The sequence below is a fragment of the Bos mutus genome, chromosome X (assembly GCF_027580195.1).
Source record: "Bos mutus isolate GX-2022 chromosome X, NWIPB_WYAK_1.1, whole genome shotgun sequence".
Lineage (NCBI taxonomy): Eukaryota > Metazoa > Chordata > Mammalia > Artiodactyla > Bovidae > Bos > Bos mutus.
This window is the reverse complement of record NC_091646.1, coordinates 62432787-62459853: the sequence shown is the minus strand read 5'-3', so window position 1 is coordinate 62459853 and position 27067 is coordinate 62432787. Positions and strand designations below refer to the sequence as shown.

The 27067-nt window shown below is 37.1% G+C and overlaps 1 protein-coding gene across 2 annotated transcripts in view; it reads left to right on the top strand.

Moving 5' to 3' along the window:
- The first annotated feature begins 289 nt into the window (after positions 1–289).
- SH3BGRL (SH3 domain binding glutamate rich protein like) overlaps positions 290–27067 on the top strand; it is a 121140-nt gene continuing 94362 nt past the window's right edge. Inside the window, exon 1 of one of the 2 annotated variants that reach the window (XM_070365930.1) lies at positions 290–546. Coding sequence is in view for 1 of the 2 variants with exons in the window: in XM_005904433.3 (XP_005904495.1) it covers positions 502–546 (45 nt within the window). In the remaining variant the exon portion in view is untranslated. The remainder of the gene's footprint in view (positions 547–27067) is intronic. The other variant, XM_005904433.3, reaches the window with a different exon arrangement.

Sequence of the window (27067 nt, the reverse complement as noted above, 5' to 3'; positions counted from 1 at the left end):
TTAAAATGCACAAGGCTTTGAGAACTTGGGCTTTCTTACTAATGTCTGGTTTCAACGTAGAACTTCCTCTTTCAAAGGAGAATTTCTCTTTCAAAGAAAATATCTTATTTGTATACATTTCTGAGCAGGAAGGCACAGAACTTTGAGTCTCCGTGAGGAAAGGTCCTTCATTGCAATCAAATTTAACTCAACGCTCCTTCCTTTTTCTTTCTCCTTTCCTTATTTTCCCGGATTCAACAGATCTCGCGGTGCTATTCGAGATTCCCCCCCCCCCAAAAAAAAATGATGCAAACGAGCCTGTGCCTTCTGGACTTTGGGGCTGGGATTGCAGCGGTCGAAGAGTGAAAGCAGCCAAGGGCGGGGCTCTGGCAAGTTCCCCTTCCACCTTCCCCCACCCTTCTTTTCCAAACTCTGTACGGCCCTTAGCTTGATTCCAGACTTTGCTGCAGCTGCTCTCCAGCCGTTTGCAGGATTCAAAGAACTACAGAAGCTGTTCCAAAGATGGTGATCCGTGTGTATATTGCATCTTCCTCTGGCTCCATGGCGGTAAGGAAGGTGGAAAGCCCACCTTTGTTATTTTTCTACACATCAGTCTCCTGCTGCCCCAGAACCCTTGAATTGCTGCCCCAGAACCCTTGAATTGCATAAGTTAGTCTGGCAGCTTCTTCTTCGGTAGACACAGGCACTTCCCACCCAACCCCCCGTCTTCCCTTTTCTGCTCTTTGTTGCATCGATTTCATTTTTCCATGGAGTTTAGCTTTCTTTGTCTTACGATGTTAGGGCCACATTTCTTCTTTGAAGGAAAACGAAAGCTTGGGAGTTTTGGGAGATGGTGGTATTGAGTTTTTAGGGTTAGGTGAATAAATCAAGTCACATACTGGTAAGAATGGGACATTTCACATATGTGTTCTAAGTATGGAGGCAAGGGACAGGGGTGCACATCTGTAAGGGATGTAAAACATGGTCTTACTGATGATGGTGAAGTGGAGGCCTACTAAGGCACTGTGATTATATTTCACAGAGACCCCTATAATCAAAGAGTAATATTTTGCCAATGTGTAAGAGACAGTTATTTAACTTTGGCCTAAAGAGTCTGTTAGAACTAGGCAGAATGGGAGACATCAGGAATAATGATAAACTTTTTTTTTTTTTAAACAATGTGATAAGGGATCTGTTTTTTTCTTCCATATCTTACCTTATTTTGACTTTTTCTTTTCTTTCAAAAAACATTACTTCGAACAGTTTCTAACTGCTTCAAATATATTGAGAACTGGAAAGGGAACTAAAAAGTGGCTTTCTTGTGTAGGTGCAGACCCCAGTGACCACTTCTTCAATTGATAGGACATCCCCCTCTCATTCATGTGCTCTTAATTTAGAACAACAATTTTCAACAGTTTTGGGGAGCAATAGGCTGGCTAAACTAGGGGAAAGCTGAGTGTATATGCATGGTAAATAAAAGTGTCTCTTTCACAATTCGCAAAAAGCAGATTTTTTTGCTTTTTGGGCTCAGGATGTGGGTTTGGGATGCAGAATGTATGAACCCCCTCTCTCTTCTGAGCTTTAGGGCAGCAGCAACAAAAAAAAAATTCCATGTTTTTTGTTGTTATGTATTTTTGTTTTGTTTATCCCCAAGAGGATTTGGAATAGAACTGAAAGTTGTGCGAAATCACAAGAACTTTGAACCTTCAATTTGTCTGGCAACTGTATGTGGCTGTATTTAGACAGTTTTGAAATAGAACACTTAAGCTTACATTTTGGAGTAAGTTTAGGTTGAAAACAAAAAGAAAACTTCTTATATTCTTTTTGAACTTCATTTTATGAGCTTCTTGCCTTATTATTTTCCATATATATTAATTATGATATTTGAAATAATGTTTGAGCTGCTCAGAGTCTCAAGTCCAATACAATAATTGTAAAATTTAGAAGATCAGCTTAATACCTTTAGTTAAATCCCAAATTAGGTTGAACAGATCAGGAAGTTAGTTTTGATGATTTTATTGGATAACATGCAGTTTCAATACTGCTTATTTATTCTTTGCTTTGTTGCTCTTCTACACCTTCCTAAAAAGCAGATTCAACAAGAAACTCCTTTCAGAATTTCTGTTTAAGTAGAAACAACTATTCCTCTTTCTTTGTTTAGACTTTAGCTTCTTAGGGCCTTAAAATTTACTACTATCTCCTACTATATCCTTTACCAGATTCCATTGTTGAAGACTATACAAATAAGAAATATTTATGCTTTTTGTGTTTTGTTCCAAATATTTTTCTTATGGGTAATTATAGATTTGTCTGTTGTTGCAGTAATTATAGTTCTTGTAAACCTATTATCAAAATTCTACTGCATCTTGCCAAAATAAATTTTTGTTCTATTATAATCTAATAGTACTTTTAAATAATATTAAAACAGTGTAAAATTAGTAAGCTTCAGAAGAGTTATTTTATAACATACATGGGGACTCTTCAGTTTGCAATACTAAGGTCTTTCCTTTAAGAATGCTGTCGTGTTGTATTTTAACATATGATTTAGAAAATTTGAGGCAAATATCCTAACAGGAACTCAGCAATAATTACACAAAGTGAGATGCTTCTATAAGTGACTAAGTATAGTTCTCTGAAGAGCGTTTAAAGGAAAGCTTTTGGTTTTGGATTGTGAAGTCTTTGTTTTCTTACTCCTGTTAGTGATTTTAATAAAATTACCAACACTAGATGTTTTATCAAACAAGGGAGGATCTATGATTATTACAACTTAGTGTGACCTTAACTCAAGAGTACCTATCCTTCACAGTCCAATTAAAACAAGTTTTCAAACTTGTATTCAACTCTGCCCCAATTACAAAGGTGTAGCACTTGCTTCTCAAAAGTTTAGAAATGAAAGTGAGTATGTTGCTTTTTATACCATTATAAAATGGTATAAAATTCCTTGATAATAGCCATAATAGTGATAGTAAGTAGGGACACTTAAGTGTGTCAGATACTATCTCATTTTTTCTTATCCTATGATTGTCTCTACTTTTAGGGTAAGGAAATATAGGTTCAGAGAGGTTAAACAACTTTCTCAAGGTCATACAATTAGTAAGCCACAGAGTTTGAATCCAGTACAAGCTGTTTGAATCCAAATGATATATGTTTAAAGAAATACATCCTCCCAGTGATGCATGACAGCTAGGAGACATGCAGATATAAATGTGAACAGAAGGGAGTAAGTCCTGTAAGTGGAATTGCTTTGGCATATACAATCAGGGGGATAGAAAAATGAGGATCTAGTATAGAGGAGGGATAGTATGTCTAAAGGTAAATGTCAATAAGTGTGCTAAATTCACTTAAGGCCAGGGATATAGAGAAGATGCACATTTGGAATTGGTCTCATATAGGAGAAGGATAAAATTCAGGTCTTAATACTGTTTTTTAATTTTTTTAGGTACAAACCATTTAATAAGAATGCAACTCCCAAGTTGTCTGTCTATAGGAAGTGATTTCTGCTTTTTCAGAACTGCTCATGCATGTTTTGACTTACTGTAACATAACAGTATACGCCATGCCATTTTTTTCCCTTGAAATTGTAATGTACTATAAATTTGCATTTAATGGAAGAGGAATAGTAAGCATAGAGCCTATAATAAACTTAGTGAATTTCAATAACTTAACAAAAATCAACCTTGGCCTTTGATCAGGATCTCTAGAGTGATAATAGCATGGAGAATTATAACTGACTTAGAGGTTTCTTCCCATACTTTTCCTCAGGTCCATAATTATCTCCATCTCAGGGTCTCTATGAATTTTAGATGTACTTAGTATAGAAATTTTAAGATTGAGTAGATAGATTGTGATAAATTTTTGAGGGTATTATTTATGGACTAACTTTTGTAAAATGATCTCTTTTGTTTTACTGTTAAAACAAACTAGTTGTAGCTTAGATTGTCCATATAGTAAATGAAATCTACATAATTTTCCTTTGTGGCATTATTCTGTGTATGAGTTATAAAAGCTAGTGATTGCCAAAACATTAGTCACTAGTCAGTATTTTCTTCATTTGGATAATATGGACATAAAACAACAAGCCACAGTTCTTCATCTGTATGATTCTCAAGTATTCTCAATAATAATTGCATTATGTGAAAGAGTATTTGCTGCTCTTTTTTTCATGGAAAGGCATTTTAAATATAACAGTGTGTGTATTTCAATCCTAAACTTCCAGTTTACCCCCCACCACACAAACTTCCTCACTGTAACTATAAGTTCATTCTCTAAGTCTGTTTTATATTTTGTGAATAAGTTCATTTGTATCATTTGTTTTAAGATCCCATGTATCAGTGATGATATTTATCTTTCTCTGTCTGACTTCACTTAGTAGAATCTCCAAGTCCATCCATATTGCTGCAAATGGCATTGTTTCATTATTTTTAATGGCTGAGTGATATTTAATCATATATATTTACCACATCTTCTTTATCCATTCATCTTTTGATGGATATTTAGGTTTCCTCCATTTCTTGGCTATTGTAAACAGTGCTGCAAAGAACACTGGGGTGCATGTATCCTTTTGAGCTATGGTTTTCTCTGGATATATGCCCAAGAGTAGGATTGCTGTATTGTATAGTGGCTCTATTTTTAGTTTTTTAAGGAATAGCTGTGCTGTTCTCCATACTGACTGTATCAATTTACATTCCCACCACCAGTGTAGGAGGATTCCCTTCTCTCCACAGCCTCTCCAGCATTTATTATTTGTAGACTTATAAATCATGGCCATTCTGACGGGTGTGAGGTGATACCTCATTATAGTTTTGATTTGCATTTCACTGCAGATGGTGATTGCAGCCATGAAATTAAAAGACACTTACTCCTTGGAAGGAAAGTTATGACCAACCTAGATAGCATATTAAAAAGCAGAGACATTACTTTGCCAACAAAGGTCCATCTAGTCAAGGCTATGGTTTTTCCAGTAGTCATGTATTGATGTGACAGTTGGACTGTGAAGAAAGCTGAGCACCGAAGAATTGATGCTTTTAAACTGTGGTGTTGGAGAAGACTCTTGCGAGTCCCTTGGACTGCAAGGAGATCCAAGTAGTCCATTCTAAAGGAGATCAGTCCTGGGTGTTCCCTGGAAGGACTGATGCTAAAGCTGAAACTCCAGTACTTTGGCCACCTCATGCAAAGAGTTGACTCATTGGAAAAGACTCTGATTCTGGGATGAATTGGGGGCAGGAGGAGAAGGGGACGATAGAGGATGAGATGGCTGGATGGCATCACCGACTTGATGGGCATGAGTTTCAGTGAACTCCGGGAGTTGGTAATGGACAGGGAGTGCTGCAGTTCATGGGGTCACAAAGAGTAGGACATGACTGAGCAACTGAACTGAACTGAACTGAACTGAGTAGTTAGTGATGTTGAGTATCTTTTCATGTGACTCTTGGCCATCTGTATGTCTTCTTTGGAGAAATGTCTCTTTAGGTCTTCTGCCCATTTTTGATTGGGTTGTTTGTTTTTTTGATACTGAGCTGCATGAACTGTTTGTACATTCTGGAGACTAATCCCTTGTCAGTTGCATTGTTTGCAAATATTTTCTACCATTCTGAAGGTTGTCTTTTCATTTTGTTTATGGTTTACTTTGCTGTGAAAATCTTAATTAGGTCCCACCTGTTTATTTTTGTTTTTATTTCCATTACTCTGGAAGATAGATCAAAAAATGATCTTGCTGTGATTTGTCAAAGAGTGTTCTGCCTATGTTTTCCTCTAAGAATTTTATAGTATCTGGTCTTATATTTGGGTCTTTAATTCATTTTGAGTTTATTTTTGTTTATGGTATTAAAGAATGTTCTAATTTCATTTTTTTTTAACATGTAGCTGTTCAGTTTTCCTAGCACTATTTATTGAAGCAACCATCTTTTCTCCATTTTATAGTCTTGTCTTCTTTGTCACAGAAACATTGGACATAGGTGCATGAGTTTATTTCTGGGCTTTCTATTTTGTTCCATTGATGTACATTTCTGTTTTATGCCAGTACTGTAATGCTCTGATGACTGTAGCTTTCTAGTATATCCTAAAGTTAGGAAACCTGATTCTCCAGCTCTGTTGTCTTTTTCAAGATTTTTTTTTCCTAATTTATTTATTTATTTATTTTTTTGTGGATCTTCTGTCTCTTCATACAAGTTTTAAGATTTTCTGTTCTAGTTCTGTGAAAAATGTCATTCATATTTTGATAGGGATTGCATTGAATCTGTAGATCACCTTGGGTACTGTAGTCATTTTGAAAATATGATCCTTCCAGTAAAAAACATGATATATCTTTCCATCTTTCTGTGTTGTCTTCAATTTCTTTCATCTTATAATTTTCTAAGAACAGGTCTTTTGTCTCCTTAGGTAGGTATCAATTCAGTTCAGTCACTCAGTTGTATTAGTATATTCCTGGTATATTGTTCTTTTGATGCAACGGTAAATAGGATTGTTTGTTTAATTTCTCTTTCTGATCTTTCATTGTTAGTGTATAGAAATGCAACATATTTCTGTGTATTAATTTTGTATCCTGCAACTTTACTGAATTCATTCATCAGCTCTAGTAGTTTTCTGGTAACATCTTTAGGATTTTATACATATAGTATCATGTCATATTCAAGAAGTGACAGCTTTATTTCTGCTCTTCTAATTTGGATTCCTTTTATTTCTTTTTTCTTCTCTGATAACCATGGGTAGGACTTCCAAAACTCTGTTGAATAAAAATGACAAGAGTGGGCATCCTTGTCTTGTTTTTGATCTTAGAGGAAATGCTTTCAGCTTTTCACTATTGAGTAGTATGGTAGCTGTGGATTTGTCATTTATTGCCACTGCTTTTTGTATTTATAAATAGAATGTTAATTTGAAATATGCTGTGGTCTTTATCATAGCTGCCAAGATTTGTTTGAATGCTGTGTAAAGATATTCATAAGCTATTTAGAAGAGCAAAATTAGAAATTTCATGAGATGGCCATTTGGGCATGCTTTTTGGACGCCCTGAACCGTGGGAGATGGCAGCTCTCATGAGGCAAATGCAGGAACAATCTAAAAACTGGTGCCTTTAGATTGATGTCCTATATTTAGTGGCTGATTTCCTTAATGTCACAGCAGCAATGGCAAAACCTTTGGAATAATTTTGCCCAATTTAAAGAGGCTTGGGAGACACACTTACCAATGATCATGACTCTTGGGTTTTTGAAATTCAAATGGTTGTAGGAAAGAATGCATTGCAGAAGTTTAGTAAGAGTTTCATAATATGGTAGGAGAAAAGGATAAAATAAATTTATTTTTAGCTCAAAGACTATTCTGTCAGAGAAAGGGCTTTGATTAATAAACCTTAAGGTCAACCCTCCCCCCAGCGGCTCAGTGGTAAAGAATCCACCTGCAATGCAGGAGATGCAGGAGACATGGGTTTGATCCCTGGGTCAGGAGAGATCCCCTGGAGGAGGGCATGGTAGCCCACTCCATTAGTCTTGCCTGAAAAATCCCATGGAGAGAGGAGCTTGTCAAGCTACAGTCCATGAGGTCTTTAAGGGTCAGACAGACTAAAGTGACTGAGCATAGCATGACACCCCCTGGGTTGTGCTGGAAAAGAAAAATAAATTGAAGCCCTAGACATAGTCAAGTCAAATGTTCTAATTTTCTGTAGTTAATCTTTAAATTATTTCCCAAAATATATATTGTGCTGTGAAACATATTTTACAGGAATATTTTCTGCTTTAGGTGAATTATCAAGGGTAAATGTGTTTCGTTTCCTACTGATAAATTTAAACAGATTGAGAATCTGTTGATGACTATATGACCATCTGTTTGCATTCTGTTCTGTTGTACTTTGCAGCATACCAGGAACCCTTCTAAACCCAGTATTTAATTACTTCCTCCAATGCAGACCAAGATTAAACAAACATAAATTTAGAAAGAGGATGCAGCTCAGTTATGTTGACTATTTTTATTATTACGAGAGCAAAGCTGACTTTTCACACTTGGCCAATAGAGAATAATTCTAAGCAAAGGGGTTGTTTTCTGGCTCAGTGCCTCACATTTTAGCTTTATTGGTTTGTTGGAAGTGTTTCCAATTGCCAGAACATCAGTCAAAAGTTAAATATAAGTTTAAAAATATCACCACAAATTTATAAACTGTGTGTTTAAAAGTTTTCAGTAGTGCTGCTAGATTTTTGTTTCATTACTTTTCATTAACCTGGCTAATCAGGATTGGACTCTAGTAATGGTAAAGCCTAACATTTGTTTATGCATTGTGTATGTCAGGCACAGTGCCAAGTCTTTTACATACTTCATTTCAATTAGTTGAATCCTTGTGATAACGTTGGGAAGTAAGAACTAGTATTAGATCTATTTCATGTGACTGAAGGGGATGTTGCTAAGACCCAGAAACTAGGTACATTGCTCAAGGTCAAAGAGTTACAAATGGTAGAACTAGGATTAGAACTCAGGTTGTTCTGACTAAGCATTCCTAAGCATTGTGTTATTTGTACTCTCTCTTACTGGATAGATACTGAACAGAAATTATGTCAATAGTACATTAAAATCTTTCCATGTGATTGGGAACATATAACTGCCATTTAATAAATATAAGATGCCTGAAAAGAAGGAAAAAGACTGGATGATGCCTAACTAGGCAAATGTGTCATCTATAATCTGCATATGAGAGTTAGGTGTGAGTGGGGAAGATAGGTTAGTAGCAACATTTTCATATATAATTTAGTTCTTTTTTTTTTCCTTGAATAAAATTGCTTAACCAAGGACATATTTTTAAAATAGCATTTGTGACATGTATTGAATTTTTATGACTTTGATTCTTTTTAACATAATTAAAATGTGGCTTGTAATAATTCTATAAGTATAAATTAATCAAGAAAGCAGTACTTCTGTGACTTGTAAACTCTGGTTCTGAACTCTAGTCTTTGAGTTCTGTCCCTTTGGCTTAGTCCTTTCTGGAAATGAGACCCTGTCACAGAGTTGGAGTACAGCCCAACATTTTTGCTGAGGGGATTTCCAGCAGTGACTCAAGACAAAAAGAACTTCACCTTTTTAAAACCGGAGAATAGTCTTCTTAGTTGAGCTACAACATGAGAAAACTTTGTTTGTTTTACTACCACTCAGCCAATTGTTTCACCATAAGTGTAGCATATTTCTCAACACTGAAATTATAACAGTCTCTATATATTGAATAGTGGCTTCATTATTTAAGAAATCATTCTATCCAGTGTGATTTAGAAGGAAGATGAGCATAAACAAGTACTTAATATGTTACAAATATGATAAAGCATCTCATTTTTAATTTTAATTTATCATGTAAGTAATTTATCAGCTTTAGTTGATAATAGTAAGAACTATCACTCATTGGGCACTTAAAATATGCCAGGCATAGTGGTAAGAACTTTCAATGCATTGTGTCATTTAATTCTTATGGCAATTCAGTGGAGTCAGTACTCCCATTATGCTCATTTTTTTTCTTCCTTTTTCCCCTTTTTTTACTGAGATATAGTTGATTTACAATATTATATATATATCAGGTATACAACTAGTGATTCACATTTTTTAAAAGTTGTTCTCCATTTATATTTAATACAAAATATTGTATATATTCCTTGTGCTGTACAATATAAACTTGTAGCTTATATATTTTATATGTAGTAGTAGTTGGTACCTCTTAATCCTCTATTATTATGACTCTTTTAAGAAGAGGAAACAGACTGAGAGAGCTAGCAATGTTAGAGAACCAGCAAACACCCTTCAGATCTGTCTGATTCCAGAGCTCATAATCTTAATGCTTATGTTACTCTACCTAATGATTGTTATTTATTAATTATCTGGTATGAATGTAGCTCTGAAATTAGTTTAAAAGTCATTGTAAAATTGCTTTTCTTCTGAACTTGGAAAATCACAAAAAGTACTTCTTAATTAATTGGTCTATAGCAGTACCAAGAATAATTCTAGTTGCCTGTTCATGTAAAGAACTTAGAATTCTTTAGAGTAGAAATTTAAAGTCATAAAAGCTTATGTGTGTATGATTAGTTAGAAAGCAGAACATGTACTTTTATCCCAATATAAGAAAGTTACCTTGTGTAAGACAGTCTAACTAAAAGTAGATTAAAACATATTGTTTTGGGGGGGGAGGAGCTAAGATGGCGGAGGAGTAGGACGGGGAGAACACTTTCTCCCCCACAAATTCATCAAAAGAACATTTAAATGCCAAGTAAATTCCACAAAACAACTTCTGAAAGCTGGCAGAGGACATGAGGCACCCAGAAAAGCAACCCAAGTCTTCGAAAGGAGGTAGGGAAAAATATAAAAGACAAAAAAAGGGACAAAAGAGGGAGGGACGGAGTTCCGTCCCAGAGGCTTTTTAGTTCCTCTTCACTTTCTGCCATAAGGGTGGTGTCATTTGCATATCTGAGGTTATTGATATTTCTCCCAGCAATCTTGATTCCAGCTTGTGCTTCTTGCACCCCAGCGTTTCTCATGATGTACTCTGCATATAAGTTAAATAAGCAGGGTGACAATATACAGCCTTGACGTACTACTTTTCCTATTTGGAATCAGTCTGTTGTTCCATGTCCAGTTCTAACTGTTGCTTCCTGACCTGAATACAAATTTCTCAAGAGGCAGATCAGGTGGTCTGGTATTCCCATCTCTTTCAGAATTTTCCACAGTTTATTGTGATCCACACAGTCAAAGGCTTTGACATAGTCAATAAAGCAGAAATAGATGTTTTCTGGAACTCTCTTGCTTTTTCGATGATCCAGTACACTCTTAAGATCATGCCGTAAAAGAATATTCCCATATATTGGTTATTTTGTGAGACTTGTGATTTATTGAATTTATGCTAATCTCAAAAGAACATCAGAGTAAAAATATTCATGAAAAAATAAACATATTAAAGTGAATAATTCCTAAAGTCCAATTATTGGGCATTGTTCATTTATAAAGGTTTATGGTGTTATTAATGGAAAAATATGGCATGGCTAATGTAAGACAGTTGCTCATAGTAGACTCTTATGATCCTTGGTATTTCTGTGGAGTCAGTTGTAACTTTATTCATTTCTAATTTTATTAATTTGCGTCATCTCTCTCTCTCTCTCTCTTTTTTTTTTTTTCCTTGATGAGTCTGGCTAAAGATTTATCAATTTTGTTTATCTTTCCAAAGAACTAGCTTTTAGTTTCATTGATCTTTGGAACTGTTTTCTTCATCTCTATTTCATTTATTTCTGCTCTGATCTTTATGATTTCTTTCCTTGTACTAACTTAGGGTTTCGTTTGTTCTTCTTTCTCTAGTTGTTTTAGGTGTAAGTTAAGTTATTTGAGATTTCTCTTGTTTCTTTTAAAAATATATATATTTTATAATTGCTTTACAATATTGTTTTAGTTTCTGCCATACATAAAGATGAATCAGCCGTAGGTATATATATGGCCCCTCCCTCTTGGACCTCCCTTTCACCTCCCACCCCATCCCACTCCTCTGGTTTGTTACAGAGCCCTGGTTTGAGTTCCGTGAGTCATACAGTAAATTACCATTGGCTATCTATTTTACATATGCTAGTGCATATGTTCCCATGTTACTGTCTGAATTTGTCCCACCCTCTCTTTCTTCCCCCACCCCCATGACTATAAGTCTTTTCTCTATATCTGTGTCTCCAGTGCTGCCCTACAAATAGGTTCATCAGTACTATCTATCTCTATTCCACATATACACGTAAATTTATGATATTTGTTTTCCTCTTTCTGACTTACTTCACTCTGTATAATAGGCTCTAGGTTCATCCACTTTATTGGAACTGACTCAAATATGTTCCCTTTTATGGCTGAGGGGCATATATTCCATTGTATATATATACTACAGCACCTTTACCCATTCATCTGTTGATGGACTTCTAAGTTGCTTCATGTCCTAACTATTGTAAATAGTGCTGCAGTGAACATTGGGATACATGTGCCTTTTTCAATTTTGATTTCCTCAGGGTATATGCCTAGTAGGAGGATTGCTGGGTCATTTGGTAGTTTTACTCTTAGTTTTTTTTTAATCGAATCTCCATTCTGTCTTCTATAGTAGCTATATCAGTTCACATTCCCACCAACAATGCAAGAGGTTCCCTTTTCTCCACACCCTCTAGCATTTACTTTTTGTTTATTTTTTCATGATGGCATTCTGACCAGTGTGTACTGATATCTTATTATAGTTTTCATTTGCATTTATCTAATGATGAGTGATCTTGAGCATCTTTTCATGTGTTTATTAACCATCTCTACGTCTTCTTAGGTCTATTGCCCACTTTTTGATTGGGTTCTTTGTTTTTCTGGTATTGAGTTGTAAGAGTGGCTTTTATATTTTGGAAATAAATACTTTGTCAGTTGTTTCATTTGCTTTTATTTTCTCACATTCTGAGAGTTGTCTTTTCACCTTGTTTATACTTTTCTTTGCTGTACAAGAGCTTTTCAGTTTAATTAGGTCCCACTTGTTTATTTTTATCTTTATTTCCATTATTCTCAGAGGTGGGTCATAAAGAATCTTGCTGTGATTTATGTCATACAGTGTTCCACCTTTGTTTTCCTCTACCAGTTTTATAGTTTTTGGTCTTACATTTAGGTCTCTAATCCATTTTGAGTTTGTCTTTGTATATATTGTTAGGAAGTGTTCTAATTTCACTCTTTTGCACATAGCTGTCCAGTTTTCCCGGTGCCACTTACTGAAGAGATTGTCTTTTCCCTATTGTATATTCTTGCCTCCTTTGTCATATAGGTGCCCACAGGTGTGTGGATAGAAATCTCTGGGCTTTCTATCTTGTTCCGTTGGTCTATATTTCTGTTTTTGTCCCAGTATCGTACTGTCTTGATAATTGTAGCTTTGTAGTAATTGAAGCTTTCCAGCTTCCTGAAATCACGAAGGTGGATTCTTTCAGCTCCATTCTTCTTTCTCCAGATTGTTTGGGTATTTGGGGTCTTTTGTGTTTCCATTTGAATTGTGAGAATTTTTGTTCTAGTTCTGTGAAAAATGTCATTGGTTATTTGAAAGGCATTGTCTTGAATCTGTAGTTTATATTTGGTAGTAGTCATTTTCACAATATTAATTCTTCCAACCCAGAAACATGGATTATCTCTCCAACGATTTATGTTGTCTTTGATTTCTTTCATGAGTGTTTTATAGATTTCTGTATACAACTCTTTTGTGTCCTTAGGTAGGTTAATTCCTAGGTATTTTATTCTTTTAGTTGAAATGGTATTGATTCCTTAATTTCTCTTTATGATTTCTTTTGTTAATATATAAGAATGGAAGTGATTTCTGTGTATTTATTTTGTATACTGTGACTTTACTAAATTAACTGATTAGCTCTAAATTCTCTGATAGTATCATTAGGGTTTTCTATGTATTGTTTCATGTTGTCTGCAAACAACTGAGAGTTTTATTTCTTCTTTTCCAGTCTAGAATCCTTTTCATTACTTTTTCTTCTCTGATTGCCATGGCTAGCCCCTCCAAAACTATGTTGAATAATAGTAGGAAGAGTGGGTGCCTTTATCTTCTTCCTGATTTTAGAGGGAATGCTTTCACTTTTTCACCATTAAGAAAAATGTTTGCTCTGGGTTTGTTATATAGGGCCTTTATTATGTTGAGGTAGGTTCCTTCTGTGGCAATTTTTTGAGAAGTTTTCATCATAAATGGGTGCTGAATTTTGTCAAAATCTTTTTCTGCATCTGTTGAGATGATCATATGGTTTTTATCTTTCAATTTGTTAATATGGTGTATCACATTGATTCAGTTCAGTCACTCAGTCATGTCCAACTCTTTGAGACTCCATGGATTGCAGCACGCCAGGCTTCCCTGTCCATCACCAACTCCCAGAGTCAACTCAAATTCACGTCCCTCATGTCAGTGATGCCATCTAACCATCTCATCCTCTGTCATCCCCTTCTCCTTCTGCCTTCCATCTTTCCCAGTATCAGGGTCTTTTCCAATGAGTTGGTTTTTTGCACCAGATGGCCAAAGTATTGGAGTTTCAGCTTCAGCATCAGTCCTTCCAATGAATATTCAGGACTGATATCTTTTAGGATTGACTAGTTGAATTTTCTTGCAGTCCAAGGGACTCTGAAGAGTCTTCTCCAACACTACAGTTTAAATACATCAATTCTTTGGCACTCAGCTTTCTTTATAGTCCAACTCTCACATCCATATATGACTACTGGAAAAACCATAGCTTTGACTAGATGGACCTTTGTTGGTAAAGTAATGTTTCTGCTTTTTAATATGCTGTCTAGGTTGGTCATAGCTTTTCTTCCAAGGAAACATTGATTGATTTGTGTATATTGCAGAATCCTTTTATCCCAGGGATAAACTTGACTTCATCATGAAATATGGTATTTTTAATGTGCTGTGGGATTTTGTTGGCTAGAATTTTGTTGAGGATTATTGTATATGTATTCATCAGAGATATTGGCTTGTAATTTTCCTTTTTGTGTGATGTCTTTGGTTTTGGTATCAGGGTGACAGTGGCCTTGTAGACTGAGTTTGGAAATGTTTCTTCATCTGCAATTTTTTGAAAGAGTTTCAGAAGAATAGGCATTAGCTCTTCTCTAAAATTCAGCTGTGAAGCCATCTGGCCCTGGGCTTTCGTATTTTGGGAGATTTTTTAATTACAATTTTTATTCCATTGCTTGTATTTGACTTGTTCATGATTTCTATTTCTTCCTGGTTCAGTCGGAAGGTTGAATTTTTCTAGGAATCTGTCCATTTCTTCCAGGTTGTCCATTTTGCATTTAGTTGCTCATGATAGTCTTTTATGATTCTTTGTATTTCTGCATTGTCTGTTGTAACCTCTCCATTTTCATTTCTTTTTTTCTTTTTTTGTTCATTTGATTCTTCTCCCATTTTTTCTTGATGAGTCTGGCTAATGGTTTGTCAATTTTATCTTCTCAAAGAATCCGCTTTTAGTTTTATTAATCTTTACTATTATTTCCTTCATTTCTTTTTCATTTATTATTGATCTGATCTTCATGATTTCTTGCGTTTTTTTTGTTTGTTTGTTTTGTTTTTCAGTTGTTTTAAATGTAAAGGTAGGTTGCCTATTCAATGTTTTTCTTGTTTCTTGAGGTAGGATTGTCTTGCTATAAATGTCTCTCTTAGAACTGCTTTTGCTGCATCCTAAAGGTTTTGGGTCATTGTGTTTTTGTTGTCATTTGTTTCTAGGAATGTTTTCCAATTCCCTTTTTATTTCTTCAGCATCCTGTTTTGCCGGGGACCAGCTCCGGCTGATCCAGGGTATTCGAAGGAGAGACGGCGTAGGCGAAGATCAGGAGACAATTGCTTAATTAAATGTTAATTAAGGATATAAAGAGTAATAGAATGAGGATAGCTCAGTGAGGAAATTTAGTGGAGAAAAGCGGTTGAAATAAGGATAGCTCAGTAGGAAAATTCAGTGAAGAAAAGAGACTGAATAAAATTCCAAAGCAGGGAATTAATGTCACCTACGAAGGCCGCAGGCGTCCTCCCGTTCTCCCAAAGGAGAGGAGACACTAAGGCCTCCCCGGTCGGATCTTAGAAGCCCAGGCAAAATTAGTAGGCTTGACAAGCTTCCCTGCCTCAGAGGAAAAATTCAGCCAGAAGGTGAAAGAAAGAACGACATGGGGACACCAAATTCCGGTGAACAAAAAGAGATACTTTATTTTCCAAAGCAGTTTTATACCTTAAGTTGTGCATAGAGGATAATGGGGGAAGGGGTAGAGGCATGCAAAGACAGCAGTTCCTGATCCTTAGCCAAGTCAGGCTTTCAAACTTACAATATGCAAAAGTTTAGGTGATTTACATCATCTTCTGGCCAGGAAGCCTGTTAACATTTTAAGAAACTTATTTTTCTCTAAAGGTGATTATTCTAAAGTCAGGCGCCAGCCTCCAAAAAGCATTGGAGAAAGTTGCATTCCTATAGGGCAAAGGTGAGGTGGGCTCAATCAAGAAAAGAATTAACTCAAGGGTCCAAGATTACAAACATTGAGGCAACTGCTTACATTTCTATACACCCATTATATCAATCAATACACCGCCAAGGACACAGTAGGTAAGGGATATGGAGACTTAGCAGCAAACATTGGCCCAACAAGTGAAAAACCCTTCACCAATACAATTTCTAATCAATCTTTTAACTACTCAAAGAAATCTGTGTTTAGACAGTTTAGAACATCTCCTGCCTCTCACAGTTGGGAGGCTCTGAACAATCACATGTTGCTGGAAAAAACCTATTCAGGCAGGCTAGAGGACTTCCAAAGGAGTTTGTAGGTTGAAACACTGTCACGCCCAAGAATTATTAACTGGAGCTGTAAGCTAACTCTTTTTTCAGAGAGAGGTAGTGGGGGACAGCCCCCCGTAAAGTCAGAGGTGTAGGTGACAGCACAAAGCAGAAAGTAGGCAGACTCTGGTTTTGGGGGTAGATTGCTCGAGAATTTCCAGGGAAACTCCTGAGGCTTGATCCCGCCTTTGCGTATGCCAAGCCTCCTTTCTCATGATCTTTGCCAGAGGCGGAGCTCGCTCCCCGCACTGTTTGTTATTTAGAAACATATTATTTAATCTCCATGTGACTGTTTTTAAGAGATTCCCCCCACCCCTGTAATTGATACCTAGTCTCAGCATCATGGTCAGAAAAGATGCTTGAGATGATTTCAATTTTCTTAAATTTACTGAGGCTTAATTTGTGGCCCAAAATGTGGTCTGTCTTGGAGAATGTTCCATGTACACTAGTAAAGAAAGTGTATTCATCTGCATTTTGATGGAATGTCATGAAGATATCAATTAAATCCTTCTATACATCTGTGTCTCTTTTGCTGTCTCACATACAGGGTTGTCGTTACCATCTTTCTAAATTCCATATATATGCGTTAGTATTGGTTACTGTATTGGTGTTTTTCTTTTTGGCTTACTTAACTCTGTATAATAGGCTCCAGTTTCATCCGCCTCAAGAATGGCATTAAAACATGTTCAATATCATATAAGAAACAAATCACCAGTCCAGGTTCGATGCAGGATACAGGAATCTTGGGGCTGGTGCACTGGGATGACCCAGAGACATGGTATGGGGAGGGAGGTGGGAAGGGGGTTCAGGATGGGGAACACGTGTACACCTGTGGTGGATGCATGTTGATGTATGGCAAAACCAATACAATATTGTAAAGTAAATAATAATAATAAAATAAAGAAAAATTAAATCCATCTGCTCTAATGTGTAATTTAAGGCTTATGTTTCCTTATTAATTTTGTTTTTATGATCTGTCCATTGGTGTAAATGAGGTGTTAAAATTCCCTAATATTATTGTGTTGCTGTCAATTTTCCCTTTTATGTCTGTTAATTTTTGCTTTATGTATTGAGGTGCTTGTATGTAGGATACACAATTACAATTGTTATGTCTTCTTCTTGGATCTCTTGATCATTATGTACCATCTGTCTTTGTTTCTTACAATATTCTTTATTTTAAGATCTACTTTGTCTGATATGAGAATTTCCACTCTGGCTTCTTTTTGATTTCCATTTGGATGGAATTTCTTTTTTCATCCTTTTACTTTCAGTCTTTATGTGTCTCTAGGTCTGAAGTGGGTCTCTTGTAGACAGCATATATGAGTCTTGTTTTTGTATCCATTCAACCAGTCTGTGTCTTTTAGTAAGACTGTTTAATCCATTTACATTTAAAGTAATTATACACACACACACACACACACACACACACATATTGGCATCTTCTTAATTATTTTGTTTTTGTTTTGTAGGTCTTTTCCTTCTCTTGTCCCTTTCACATTCATTGCAAAGCTCATTTGTTGTTGCTAAATACTCTTAATTTTTGCTTGTCTGTAAAGCTTTTGATTTCTCCATCGATTTTGAATAAGATCCCTGGCGAGTAGTCTTGTCTGTAGATATTCCCCTTTCAGTACATTAAATATATCCTGCCATTCCCTACTGGCCTGCAGAGTTTCTGCTGAAAGATCAGCTGTTAAGCATATGAGGTTTCTCCTGTATGTTATTTGTTGCTTTTCCCTTGCTGCGTTTGATATTCTCTCTTTGTATTTAATCTTTTTACTTTTATTAACATGTGTCTCAGCATGTTTCTCCTTAGGTTTATCCTGTATGGGATGCTCTGTGCTTCTTGGCCTTGATTAACTCTTTTCTTTCCCATGTTGGGGAATTTTTCAAATATAATCCCTTCAAAAATTTCTCAGACCCTTTCTTTTTCTCTTCTTCTTCTGGGATCTCTATATTTCAAATATTGGTGTGTTTAGTATTGTTCCATAGATCTCTGAGACTATCTTCAATTCTTTTCATTCATTTTCCTTTATTTGCTCTTCAGCAATTATTTCCACCATTCTATCTTCCAGCTCACTTATCTGTTCTTCTGCATCAGTTATTCTGCTATTGATTCCTTCTAGAGTATTTTTAATTTTTAGTAATTGTGTTGTTTGTCTCTATTCATTCTTCCTTTTTTCTATATTCTTGTTAAACGTCTTAATTGATTCTTATATTTCCTCCATTCTATTTTCAAAGTTTTGGACCATTTTTTACTATCATTATCCTGAATTATTTTTCACATAGTTTGCTTCTTTCCTCTTCTTCATAAAATCTTGTGAATTTCTACCTTGTTTAATTTTTCTTTTATGTAATATTTGTTTAATATTTCTCTGTCTTTTCATTTTTTTCCAACTAACTGTGTTTGAGATCTTCTTTTTCTAGGCTTTATGGTCATATGGCTTCATCCTTTCAGTTTCTGCTCTCAGTGGGTAAAGTTGGTCCAGTGGTTTGTGTAGGCTTCTTGTTGGGAGTGATTTGTGCCTGCATTCTGGTGGGAGGAGGTACGTTATTATTATTATTTCTCTCTGTTGGGCAGTTTCTGTCAGGTGGTTGGTTTTGGTGTGTTTGTTAGTATACTGTCTGCTGATGATTATGTTTATGTTTTTGTTTTGCTTGTTGTTTGGGTGAGGTGTCCTGTACTGGATGCTGCTGGCAGTTGGTGATGCCAGGTCGTGTATATAGGTGGAGACCTTTGTGGGAGTTCTCACTAATTAGTACTCCCTGGGGTTAGAAGTTCTCTGGAAGTCTAGGGTCCTGAACTCAGTACTCCCACTTCAAATGTTCAGGTCATATCTCTTTCTGGGGACTGAGATTCCACAAATTGTTATAGAATTAAAGTGGATTAAACAGACACACAACAGATATAAACAAAATAAGAAGAAGCAAAAGATGAACTGAAGCAAATGGTAAATTTAAAATCAAATACTAACAAAAACAGTGGAATACACTAGCACACACGCTGTGGTGCACTTAGTTTCTCAGTCATGTCTGATGCTTTGTGACCCCATGGCATGTAGCCTTCCAGGCTCCTTTGTCCATAGGGATTCTTCAGGCCAGAATACTGGGGTGGGTAGCCTTTCCCTTCTTTAGGGTATCTTCCCAAACCAGGGAGCAAACTGAAGTCTCCCACATTATAGGTGGATTCTTTACCTTCTGAGCCACCAAGGAAGCCCAAGAATACAGGAGTGGGTAGCCTATCCCTTCTCCAGGGATCTTTCCTGACCCAGGAATTAAACCAGAGTCTCCTGCATTATAGGCGGATTCTGTGCCAGCTGACACACACATACACACAAACAAACAAAACCAAACATTCCAAAGAAAAAAAAGTACAAGAATGTGACTTGAGAAGCAAAGGAAACCAAAAATTATATCAACCAATTAAAAACAGAACTAACTAAAATGCAAACGAGGAAACAAAAGTGGAGTGCCAACTGAGGAATTAAGCAAAGAAAACAAACTAACATGTTGAAAAAGATAAATAGAAGAAAAGAAAAGTAAAACAATCTAGAAAAGCAAAGTTAAATAGAAGTGTATAAAAAGATTTATATATATTAAATAATAACTATAGTAGGAAAAGAATAACAAGAAAAACAATCAAAAAACAAAACAAAGGAAAAACCCCACAGAACTGCAAAAGGCCAACATAGAGGTAGCAGTATATAAAGGGAGTAAAAAGATTGTTTAAAAAAAAAAAAATTCCAAAAGGTTAAATAGTTAATACTAATAATGAAATTAACAACCTCAGCAACAGATGAAAAGAAATAGAATAATAATAATTGTGCAGAGCCAACTACAGAACAAATAAAAAAATAATGATAATATATGTTTTTTTTCAGATTTCAGGTGTCAACATCGTTTCCCTCATTGTGAGTCACAGTCCATCTTTGCCTCCCTAGGATGCCCTCCAATACTGGGCTGGTCTCCTGACCTGCTATGGTGACAGCTCAGACTCTAATATGGCCCTTCTCCTGCATACTGTTGCCTCCAATGTCCACAGCTGCCAGAGCTAGTGTGTTTTCTTTTGTGGGAGCTCTCATTGTCCTTTTATATATTCTATAGACACAGAGTCTGCTTAGTTTCTCATGTGGATTTAACCTGTAGCTTGTACAACTGGTGAGAAGGTTTTCAATCCTCTTCCTCAGCTACACTGCCCCTGGGGTTCAATTGTGGTTTTATTTCCACCTCTGCATGTGGATCGTCCACAGGAGTTTGCTCTTGAAGCTGCCCTGGAGGACTTGGTCTGCCCTGATGAGGACTGCATGTGGAAGTGGTGCAGCTGCTTAGATCACAGGGACCCTGGTAATACCAGATATACAGGAGATATGGTGTTCTTAGGGTTTTTTCCCTAACCTCTGGCAAGTCTCGCCCAGTGAAGATTGAGCATGGAAGTGATGCATTTGCTTCTATTGCAGGGACCCTGGGTGGCACCAAGTGTGTAGGGATGCTGGCCGTCTCAGCCAGAGAAGCTATGGTGCTATTACAGTCTTTTTCTAGCCTCTGGCAGTTGGCATTCAAAAGGCCTTTGTGGCTGGTCCTTTTCTGTTACCTGGCCTGTCAGGCACTTAAAGGGCCCACCTGGCTCAGGTCCTTCTCTGTTGCTTGGAGCATCAGGAAATTAATGCCCCCCGCCACCCCCGGCTTGGGAACTTCTCTATTGCTTGGCATGTTAAACACTTGAAGGGCCACCCTCTCTGGGGTCTTTCTCTATTGGTCAGTGCTGGCATGTGGGGTGATAGAGGCTACAGTAATGGTTCCACACCCTGTGCATGATTCAGCATTATTGCCTTATGTCTATGGCTGTTCTGATTTCTTCCAACTCATTCCCTACCATGATCTCCTCCCTCATGTCCCCTAGGGCCTTCTTCCCAAAGTCAACAGCAGACCTCGCCCTGGGATTGCTCTCCAATTCCTATGCTTGAGCTCCCAGCCCCCGCACATTCTAGGGTATTTACATCCCTGTCCAGGGTTCATAGAGCTGTGGTTAGGATAGTCTGTGTGGTTCTCATTCCATTCAGACTGTCACAGATCAGCTGATGCACTTTCCAGCAGCTTCAAATGCTTCTCCAGGTTCCCAGACAATTGCCCCAATGTGGGAATCTGACCCCTGCTTCAATTTCCCCGCCCCCTGGGTGCAGGTCGAGTCCTGACTAGCTCACTCTCCTCTTTTCCATATACTTCCTTTGTCCTACTGAATTTTTCGTGGATTTATATATTTCTTTCAAGTGGTCAGGGACTGCTGCCCACTCGCAGCTGGTATTCTGAGATCTTCTGTGTCTGAAGATGTATTCCTAATGCATCTGTGGAGAGACATGTACTCCACATCCACCTACTCTTCCACCATCTTGTCCTCTCTCCTTTTCTTGTTTTGTGAGGTAAGATTGTAGTGCTATAAACTTCCCTCTTAGAAGTGCTTTTTGTAGATTACCATGTCCATAGATTGGAAGAACCAACACTGTTAAAATGACTATACTACCCAAGGCAACCTACAGAGACAATGAAGTCCATATCAAATTACCAATGCCATTTTTCATAGAACTAGAACAAAACACCTAAAAATTTGTATGGAGACACAAATGAACTGGTATAGCCAAAGCAATCTTGAGAAAGAAAACAGAGCTGGAGGAACCAGGCTCCCTGACTTCACACTATACTGCAGATCTACAGTCATCAAAACAATGTGGTACTGGAAAAAAAAAAAAAAGAAAAAAGAAATATAGATCAATGGAACAGGACAGAAAACTCAGAAATAAGCCCATGTACCTATGATCAATTCATCTATGATAAAGAAGGCATGACTATACAATGTTGGAAAGAGTGTCTTTAACAAATGGTGCTTGGAAAACTGGACAACTACATGTAAAAAAAAAAAAAGAGAGAGAGATTAGATTATCATTTAATTCCATACACAAAAATAAGCTTGAAATAGATTAAAGACCTCAATATGAGCCCGGACACTGTAAAACTCCTAGAGGAAAACATAGGCAGAACACTCTGTGACATGAATCACAGCAATAAATTTTTCAATCCATTTCTCAGAATAATGGAAATAAAAAACAAACAAATGGGAGCTACTTAATCTCAAAAGCTTTTGCACAGCAAAAGAAACAATAAACAATACAAAAAGACAACCCACAGATTGGGAGAGAATATTTACAAATGATGTGAGTGACCAATAAAGGATTGGTCTCCAAAATTTACAGACATCTTATGATGCTTAACAGCATCAAAACAAACAACCTACCTAAAAAATGGGCAGAAGACCTAAATAGACATTTCTCCAAAGAAGACCTCCAGATGGCCTGTAGGCACATGGAAAGATGTTCAACATTGCTAATTATTAGAGAAATGCAAATCAAAATTACAATGGGCTATCACTTCACAGCAGGCAGAATGGCTATCAGAAAATCTACAATAAATGCTGGAAAGGGTGTGGAGAGAAGGGGACCCTTTTATTTTGTTGGTGGGAATGTAAATTGGTATAGCCACTCTGAAGAACAGTATGGAAATTCCTTAAAAACCTAAAAATAGAGCTACCATATGAAACTGCAATCCCACTCTTGAGCATATATCTGGAAAATAACATGATACAAACAGATAAATGCACCCCCAGTGTTCATTGCAACACTGTTTACAGTAACCATGACGTGGTAGCAACCTAAATGTCCATAGACAGAGAAACGGATAAAGAAGATGTGGTGCATCCAGTTCAGTTCAGTTGCTCAGTCGTGTCCAACTCTTTGCGACCCCATGAATTGCAGCACGCCAGGCCTCCCTGTCCATCACCAACTCCCGGAGTTCACTCAAACTCACACCCATCGAGTCGGTGATGCCATCCAGCCATCTCATCCTCTGCCGTCCCCTTCTGCCCCTGCCCCCAATCCCTCCCAGCATCAGAGTCTTTTCCAATGAGTCAACTCTTTGCATGAGGTGGCCAAAGTATTGGAGTTTCAGCTTTAGCATCAGTCGTTCCAATGAACACCCAGGACTGATCTCCTTTAGGATGAACTGGTTGGACTTCCTTGCAGTCCAAGGAACTCTCAAGAGTTTTCTCCAACACCACAGTTCAAAAGCATCAATTCTTTGGTGCTCAGCCTTCTTCACAGTCCAACTCTCACATCCATACATGACCACTGGGAAAACCATAGCCTTGACTAGACGGACCTTGGTTGGCAAAGTAGTATCTCTGCTTTTGAATATGCTATCTAGGTTGGTCATAACTTTCCTTCCAAGGAGTAAGCGTCTTTTAATTTCATGACTGCAATCACCATCTGCAGTGATTTTGGAGCCCTCCAAAAATAAAGTCTGACACTGTTTCCACTGTTTCCCCATCTATTTCCCATGAAGTGATGGGACCAGATGCCATAATCTTCGTTTTCTGAATGTTGAGCTTTAAGCCAACTTTTTCACTCTCCTCTTTCACTTTCATCAAGAGGCTTTTTAGTTCTTCTTCACTTTCTGCCATAAGGGTGGTGTCATCTGCATATATCAGCTTATTGGTATTTTTTCCAACAATCTTGATTCCAGCTTGTGCTTCTTGCACCCCAGCATTTCTCATGATGTACTCTGTGTATAAGTTAAATAAGCAGGGTGAAAATATACAATGGAATATTATTCAGCCACTAAAAAGAATGAAATGCCATTTGCAGCAACTTGGATGGACCTGGAGATTCTCCTACTGAGTGAAGTAAGTGAGACAGAGAAGGAGAAATATCATATGACATCCCTTATACGTGGAATCTAAAAAGGAATGATATAGGGTTATTGTTATCATCTTTCTAAATTCCATATATATGCGTTAGTGGGGAGCACATGTATACCTGTGGCGGATTCATTTTGATATTTGGCAAAACTAGTGCAATTATGTAAAGTTTAAAAATAAAATAAAATTAAAAAAAAAGGAATGATATAAATGAACTTACAAAACATAAACACACTCATAGACTTTAAGAACGAGACTATGGTTCCTTGGGGGAACGATGGGGGAAGGGATAATTAGGGAGTTTGGTTTGGACATGTACAGGCTGGTATATGTAGAATAGATAACCACCAGGGACCTACTGTATAACTCATGGAACTATACTCAATATTTTTTAACCCCCTGGATGGAAGGGGAGTTTGGGGTAAAATGGATACATGTATATGTGTGGCTGGGTCCCTTCTCTGTTCCCCTTTAACTATAGCAACATTGTTTGTTAATTGGCTATACCCCAATACAAAATAAGCAGGTTTTTAATAAATAAATAAATTAATTAAAAAAGAGTAAGAAAACGCAATGATCCTAGTTGGACTGTTAGCCAAAATGTGGGTCATTACCAATTGCATTGTGGTGCTTCCCTGGTGGCTCAGATGGTAAAGAATTCACTGTAGTGCAGGAGACCCAGGTTCAATTCCTGGGTCAGGAAGATCCCCTGGATAAGAAAATGGCAACCCACTCTAGTATTCTTGCCTGGAGAATCCCATGGACAGAGGAGCCTGGTGGGCTATGGTCCATGGGGTTACAAAGAGTTGGACATGACTGAGCGACTAACACACCAACTGTATTGTAAATAAAATCAAGCCATAGAAATAAGTACCTTACCTAAGTATGACAGTAATTTAGTTTTTATTTTGAAAAAAAAAAAAAAAGATATTTCTTTTTAAAATTAGGCCTTTGTCACATTTTTAGGCACCTGCATTCGGCCCACGGTTCTTGTGGATATTCTTTAGTAAAACTTATGTATTTATAAGGAGAAGGCAATGGCGACCCACTCCAGTACTCTTGCCTGGAAAGTCCCATGGATGGAGCAGCCTGGTAGGCTGCAGTCCATGGGGTGGCAAAGAGTCAGACACGACTGAGCGACTTCACTTTCACTTTTCACTTTCATGATTGGAGAAGGAAATGGCAACCCACTCCAGTGTTCTTGCCTGGAGAATCCCAGGGACAGGGGAGGCTGGTGGGCTGCCATCTATGGGTTCGCACAGAGTCAGACACAACTGAAGCGAGTTAGCAGCAGCAGCAGCAACATGTATCTATAAACAGCTGAACTTTTGCTTCTATCAAGTTTCTTCTCCATAATGAATGAGGTTATGATGACAATATTAATCTTGAGAAATAGGAGGGCATGACTTAGGAATCTTAGCATCCATTTGGTAATTATATATTTCTGAGAACTACAGGATAAATCCCAGCTGACTTAAATTGACACTCTATGTTTTACTGAAAGAAGAATTATTGTCTCAACTGTTTCTCCCTCTGCAGTCCATTCCACTGAAGATCATCATATTAACCTTCTTAAATATATTTTAGTCTTCTCCAGAAGATACCCTCAACCTAGGTTGCATGAGTGTTTGCTAAGTAACTCAGTCGTATCCGACTCTTTGCAATCCTATGGACTGTAACCTGTCAGGCTCCTGTCCATGGGATTCTTCAGGCAAGAATACTGAAGTGGTTTGCCATGCCCTCCTCCAGGGAATCTTCACGACCCAGGGATTGAACTTGCATGTCTTGTCTCCTGCATTGCAGACGGATTCTTTATCACTAGCAGCACCTGGAAAACCCTCAACCTAGGTTAGGTGTTTCATAATCTAGTAGCACCTTGTGCATACTTTTATATAATTGCATATTTTATTATAATTTTCTGTTTTTATCTGTCTTTCTCACTAGACTGTGAACTCCTTGGACTTGGGGTCTTTGTTTTGTGCACCCCTATTGTGTTCTCAGGCTGCTGAACAGTGCCCAGTCCCCAGAACTATATAATGAATACATGCTTATGGACTTAGAGCAGGCATGAGTGAATGTATGCATGAAAATATCTCTTGATTTATCCCAAACAATATCTTTGAAATCATGGATTTAATGTTCTAATTGTCTATTTTTCTATTATACATTAGCATAAACACATACAGTTAAAGAAACATCTTTAATCATGTACTTAAAGTCATCTTATGTGTCATCAATGGAAAGCTCTGCACTAGAGGCACAGTTTGGTCTAGACACTATTTACTACTTCCTGCATGTGCCAGGTTTATAGCCTCACCTCTGTGCCTTTAGTCCCAGTATTTCCTCCACCTGAGTTATCCTTTTCCTATTCCACAGGCCTTGGTCATACCCATCTACCCATCTTACCCTAGTGAAGTCTTTTCTGGCTACTTAAAGTAAGGCAGTTCTCTCTATCACTAAACTCCTTTAACATTTACTGTCTATTTATTTCATAAGGGATGGTCATCATATTGTTAGTTATATTCTAGGTACTTCATTAAACCCTCTGAGGATAGAGACTCTATCATGTATGTCTTCAATCCTTAGCCCAGAAGATATATTTTGTAAATGTTTGTTGATCAATTACTTTTCTTAGTGATGTTGTTGCCTCAATAAAACAAGCAACATTAGTGTAAGATTTTATGTGGAAGGAATTGTATCTATCGGTGAAATCTAATTTGAGATCTGTAGAATTTTTTAGATGAACTAGACTTAGCCCAGTCTGTCCAACAGTTTATTCACTACAAACATCTTTTTTTTTCTTAACAGCCTTTTACATATTGACCTTCTCCATTGATGCGTCTATTAATTCTTCAAATAGATTGTTTCATTGTCAGAAAACTCTGTTAATGTATACTAATAACTACTAATACTAACTCCTAAGTTAGTAAATACAGCTTCTAGAAGATTTCCAAATCCTAATTTCTGGAACCTGTGAATGCTGCTTTATATGGGAAGAGGGACCTTGCCTCCAAGATTTGGTTAAGGATCTTAAGATGGAGAGATTATC